At 46.9% G+C, this 6161-nt stretch overlaps 1 protein-coding gene across 8 annotated transcripts in view; it reads left to right on the forward strand.

Moving 5' to 3' along the window:
* The window catches only part of OSBPL5 (oxysterol binding protein like 5), a 178722-nt gene extending 175476 nt beyond the window's left edge, over nucleotides 1-3246 (forward strand). For all 8 annotated transcript variants that reach the window (XM_056493714.1, XM_056493715.1, XM_056493720.1 and 5 more), the window contains 3 exons: nucleotides 135-252; nucleotides 842-944; nucleotides 1920-3246. In XM_056493714.1, coding sequence (XP_056349689.1) covers nucleotides 135-252; nucleotides 842-944; nucleotides 1920-2055 — 357 coding nt within the window. In that variant the 3' untranslated portion in view covers nucleotides 2056-3246. The remainder of the gene's footprint in view (nucleotides 1-134; nucleotides 253-841; nucleotides 945-1919) is intronic.
* The last annotated feature ends 2915 nt before the right edge of the window (nucleotides 3247-6161 follow it).

Below are 6161 nucleotides of genomic sequence, written 5' to 3' on the forward strand. Positions count from 1 at the left end.
AACTGCTAAGAGTTGGCTGAGAAAGCAATCAAACTTCACATATATTTCCCAGCACCCAAATTGTTTTGTTTAAAGCAAGCACACATCTTCAAAGTGGCAGAGACTGAGTCACTTCTAATCCCTGTTTCATCCAGAGGTCTGCCAAAGACTGCAGGCGCCGCAAAACCAGCGATCAGCCCTCCAACCACAGCCAGAACACAGAGAGCAGCTGTTCAACGCCAGAGTCAGTGCAGGAGCTCTCAGATGATGATGGCAAGTATTTGGGTGTCACTGGATCAGGCTTTAATGTTCTTCCTCTGGTACTTTAATTCTTGAGCCAGCCCTGGGACATTTCTGGTCCAGTTAATACCATGGGCCAACAGCCCACAGGCAGCACAGAGAACGTTCTGCTTTTCTGTTCTCTGTATGTGCTGTTTCTCTTTCTGCCTTACAACAAGGATTTCCCAATTCCTGGCAAAATTGGAAAAATACATTGACATTCCAATCAACACATGGGAAACCGTCTGTGCTTCTCTCTCTTTTCTCTACCTTTGTTAGAGGTAACCTTGAATGTTCAAGAGAGGGGGCAGGTGTGAGCACTCCTTTCTCCTCCCCTCAGCTGGGGACCATTGTTTCCTTAGAGCTGACTGAGAAGCACCTTGAGCCAGAGTCTCAGAACCTGTTACAGTGGCCTGGGTCTTGTGGGTGGAAAATTGTTCCCTGTCTCCTTCTCCCCGTGTTTCCTCCTGAAAGGGTTCACCCTAGCAGTGACAATTAGATCAGAGTACCCACTTGCTGTGTTTCATCGCTACCATCAGAATGGTGATGCAAAACATAATTGTCCTTCAATACTTTGCTGCAGGGTTTGAAAGCCTGTGTGCTCAGTGTGGGAAAGAAATGAATCACCTGAAGGAAATTCACTCAGCTGTCTTATCCCTACAGAAAGCCCAACAGGACATACACAGGTAACCATTTTCTGTCATGAGTCTATAATCTTAATGGGCCAAAGATAACTTGAGGAATTGAACTCTTTACTGTGGACTTTTGAGTGAGATGCAGGAGTGCAGTTCAGATTGTTGCAGGTAAAGTCAATACACCAGAAAGATAAATGAACACTCTGCTTGAGACAGTGAGAGGAAATCTCTTCCTCTTAGCTCTCTCTTTGTGGGCAAAAAGCATCACGTCAGCCTGTTACACAATTCCTGGCTGAGAGGGGCTGGGCGAGGCCTTGGCTAATAATTCTTTGCCAGGCAAGAACATGTAAAGTCTCCCTTCCGGTTGAGCATGTTAGGAACTTCCTCAGGTTGCTATAGAGATGCAGGGTTGTGGTCTGAAAAACTGGGCTCCATGATGAAAAGCACTAAACTCCAGTTTGTTGTAGAAATTGCTGGTTGCTATCTGAGGGAAGCTTTAACCACACCTGCTGCTGACAGAGGGCTTTGCCCTGTAGACTCCTGTAGGGAGGTATTAACTGCTACTTCTGCTGCAGGGAGCTCTGTTGATTCCCCTCTGTGTGAGGAGTATTATCCAGCCCTCCCAAGGCTTCAGTGAGGTGGGATCACACATGATCCATTCTGGATATCACACATGATACCATTTCTGGATGCCAGAGTCATTGGTGATCTGGTTTTAGCTTCACTGCAGCTCCTGGGTGTGTCCAGGGCAGGCCTTGCATTTGGGAAGGTTAAACTCACAGGGTTATGAGTGGGTGCTGGATGAAGAGATTTCTTAGGGTTTGTCCCCTTTCCATGCCAACCAGCTGCAGCCAGAAGCACTAATCTTCCTGTTAAAAAGGGGAAGGTAAAGTCTGGGTGGGCACACTGCTCTGCCCCTGAGGGTGTCACCAAAGTACAGGGGTCCTCCTGGAGTTCTGGGTATGCACACGTGTGAAGGCACACCTCTCTCCAACACACAAATAACCATATTGCTTTCTTCTGCAGAAACCTCAGTGCTCTGAACAAGAAGTCCCTCCACAGGAAGGCCTCTTCTGAAAGCTTCCTCCTGGACTCTCGCTGTTGGTTTCTCCTCTGCATCTTTCTTACATGTCAACTCTTCATTAATTATGTCTTCAAATAAAGTCCCTACGTTTGGCAGCAGTAATGAGCACTGGCTGCAGGAGGGGCCACTCGCGCACGGAGCCCAGCGAGGCACCAAAGCACTTTAGAACCAACGCGGCAGAGGTGGAAGGAAGTGGAAAAACGAGGTTAAAAAGGGACCTAGGAACCTGCAAAACTTTGTTCCTGCAGATTATGTCATTTTTGCCTTTTACATGTACATCTTCAAGGACCTCTTAACCTGTATGGGCCTTAATGCTGAAGCCAAATGTAGCTTTAATTGTGCAATTTGTTTTCTATGTTTTGTCATTTTCTGATGCAATTAATAATTACCCAGCAGTATTGGTAACCCCAAAATGGTAATCACCTCAGCATTTTGGAAAAGTCACGGCAGCCTGGATCATAGCTCCAGGAGTGAGGGAGAGCAGTGGAGAACTGATGTCCACGGTGCCTGTCCAGCTGCCTTTAATTAGAGGAGGGAGAACACTTGGTTCAAAAAATCCAGCCCCAGGATATTAAGTTATGATCTGTTTAGTCAACACAATGGGACCTCAGGATGTGTTTTATTTTCCATTCCACAGAAACTGTAAATATACACAATTTCCTAGAGCCATTCTTCTTTAGGAAATGGGAAGTATTCAGTGAAAGCTCCTTGTCTGGTTATGGAGCTGACTGCTGTCCTGAGCGTGGCCCATCGAGTGTGATGTCAGACACGCACACCTGTTTGCAAAACCTGGTCACTTACTATTCTTGTTATTATTTGCTCTATGGCTGTTTTATAATATCACACACTAGCATTGTAGAGAGAAATCCACTGCCCCAGCATAGGTGAGAAGGATGGGAGCGATGTAGATGTACGTGTGTTCGCTCTTAGGCACATTTATTGTCAAAGGTCAGGAAAGAGGGAGGGTTTTGCCACTGCATTGTTCAACCCTGTTAATAGTCTTCCTATTTTACACCATTTTTTAAAGATTTGCAATATTTTCTTTAGACTGCAGACAGTACTAAGCCTTTCTTTTCTGGCCTGAAGTAGTTCCAAGTGGTAAGTACTGCTATATATACAGCCTTAAAATACTTAGTGGTGGTGCCAGTCTGGGCTATCTTTCAATGTAAATGTTTCCAAATTTTTAAGTACATTCCTCGTCATATTCCCCGGTTAGGGGAAACCTGTTTGTGCTTGATATGTTGAAATAAAAACTACACACAACTTTCAGTGGCAGTCTCTCTGACAAATTATTTGGGGGTTTGTGTTTGAGAGTATTTTACAAGTAAATCACTTTTTTGTTCATGATCGGCGTGGTGACTGGCCGCCACCTGAGGCACCGTGTTCTTGTTCGGCACCGTGTTCCTGGCCAGCTCCACACAGCACTGACTCCTTCCCTCCCTCTCTCTGCAAGAGTCATTCCTCCTTCTTCACGACCGGCTTATCCCAACCTGTATTTCATGAGAGAATGTTGCCTTGCGCACAATTCTTACAAACCATCCTCACACAGAAACTGTCTTCTAATTTTAGCAGCTGCCCACTGAATGAGAAGCAGTTCTCTCGTTTTTCATTGCCGTACATGCAAATGTACAATCTTGGACTGCCTCTGAGGTTCAGCTGGAACCTGGAAGATTTCTCGGGAGAGTACAACCCTTCCTTGCAAATCAATCGTGTGCCACATAAACTGAGCAGCACAGGACAGCCAGGAGGCACATTGGCAATTTGCTGCTCTTCCATCCCTTCTTGGCGGGGAAGAAAGTCACAAGTCAATAGTGAGTTCTTTAATACATCGCATGTTATTTAACTTTGAACCTGGAAGTTTTCCCACCTCCCCATGGGGGAGTTTTCCCCCCTACGGGAAGGGGTTTCAGCCTACTTGTAGGCGAGTTTAAAGAGCAGGACCTTCTTGATTTTAGTTTGGAAGTTGCCCGCTGGTGGCAATTAGTGACGGGGCGCTGGGCGGCCGCCCCTTCCCCTCCTGCTTTTGTTCTAAAAGTTTTTCTCGCGTGCACCTTGTGAGCGATGTGACTCAGGTGTCCCTGAGCACAGGCAACGAACCTGCGCTCGCATTCCTGAAGCACCTGGCCCCGCCTGCTGAGCCGCTCCGAGGCTGCGCTGCAGGTGTGCGCCCCGCACGAGTCTTCTTAAAAAAAAAATAAATAAATAAAAAATCAAACACATGTTCCCGTAGCACTGTGAGTGACTCGGCTTGCCGTCTGCCTAAGATAAGGGCCAGTGAGACATATTGGATGCGTCGGTGGGGCGTTTCCTCAATTTTGTGAGAGCAAGAGTAGCACTGATTCCAATGAATGAAAAAGATGGGGAAAGGTAGAAGCGGATCTTGAACACTGCAGAAACTTTGGTCACTGCAGTTCAACTGCAGTGATCTAGAGTAAGAAAAACAAGTTTATATGGTGGCAGGAATTGTGGCAATAGTTACCTTAAATCCATCAGTTGCTGCCTTAACCCCAGCTTTGTGATGGCAATTATTACTGTGAGCAGCACTTAGCAGAAATTAGTTTGGGTTTCCTCTGATGGTGCAGCAGTGGAACCCACAGACCTTGCATCTGTCCAGGTTCTAGCTGAACCTCAGGGGCAGTCAGAGACAGCAGCAGTAGCCCCTGTGGAAACAAAGAAATCTTAAAATGAAATTAAAGCACTTACTTAATAAGGAGGGTGCCCACAATGTTCACAGGGGCCAGAGGTTGTGATCATCACCGAGTTCCTCTTGTACAAAAGTCTGTAATCTGTGAAAAGACATTGTATGCTGGGGCCATGAGTCTTTTACAACTTGGTTACTCTGGGGCTGGGACCTTACGGGAACAGGTGTGCAACTGGATGGTACTGAGGCAAGGAATTTGGGATTTTTGACCCACGACTCAGGTGTGGTTCAGGTATTCATTAGGGAGCCAGGCCCACTTTCCCTCTGGGAGCAGCTCTTAATGACTGCAAGAGAGAGGATTGACAATAAGGAGAGAATGCAGGAGCACCACCATAGAATGCGCTGGAAGACCCTTGAGGAAGGGATCCAGCAGCTGAGACAAGTGGTGATATTAGAGGTACTCTTTGGGAGGGATGGACAGCATGACAATGACCCTGACAAGGTTGGTGCACAGGGCAGATGATGTGGAATCAGACAACCTTGGGGCCATCTCAATACACCACCTTCACTGCAAGGATTAATGCAACCAAGAGACAATAACAACCAAGAGACAGTGGGTTCTGTTGCTGTCAAGCTTAAGAATTACATGAGTAGGATCAATGGCCCAATGCAGGCCTGTGCCTCTGAGTCTCCAAGAGGAGATGAGAGAGGAGATGAGGAGGAACAGTTCCCATATGGCACGTGGGCAAGTCACAGGCCCAAAGTCAGAGCCCAACCTCCCGTGGCTAGGGAGAGAGGGTGCACCCCACCAGCTGACCTGTGGTTCTTTCTGCGTGACCACAGGGAAGACATGGGAAAATGGGATGGGAAACCCATTTGTGTCCTAGCAGCACAGGTGCACCAACTCAGGGATGGAAACACTAACCAAGGGAGTTCTACCAAAGTGAAGGTAGAGCCTCAACCTCCCATGGCCAAGGTGCAGGGTATTACAGAAGGGAGGATGATGTGTCAGATCCCCTGGAAGGACTCTCTAGTATTTATGCCCAGGAACAAATTAATAACCAGGGCTAGAGGAGGCCTGCCTCTAGCAAGGGAGAGGCATGGGAAAACTGGGTCCTTTGCATGGTGTGGATCTGATGGCCTGGCACAGGACAAGACTGACAAGACTGCAGGTGCTGTAAAACCAGTGATCAGCCCTCCAACCACAGCCAGAACACAGAGAGCAGCTGTTCAATGCCAGAGTCAGTGCAGGAGCTCTCAGATAGTGATGGCAAGTATTCAGGTGTCACTGGGTCAGGCTTTCATGTTCTTCCTTTGGTACTTTAATTCTTGAGCCAGCCCTGGGACATTTCTGGCCCACTTAATACCAGGGACAAAAACAGCCCACATTGAGCACACAGAAAAATAATTAGATAGTTTATCATTTTTGTTAAAAAATCTCTCACAAATTTATTTGGGAGAGGAGACTTCTTTCTTCAATCTATGGAAATTTTTACACAAGAAATAGATTTTCATGGCTTCGATGTCAGTGATTAGCTCCCTG

This window comes from Oenanthe melanoleuca, chromosome 5, assembly GCF_029582105.1.
Source record: "Oenanthe melanoleuca isolate GR-GAL-2019-014 chromosome 5, OMel1.0, whole genome shotgun sequence".
Taxonomy (NCBI): Eukaryota; Metazoa; Chordata; class Aves; order Passeriformes; family Muscicapidae; genus Oenanthe; species Oenanthe melanoleuca.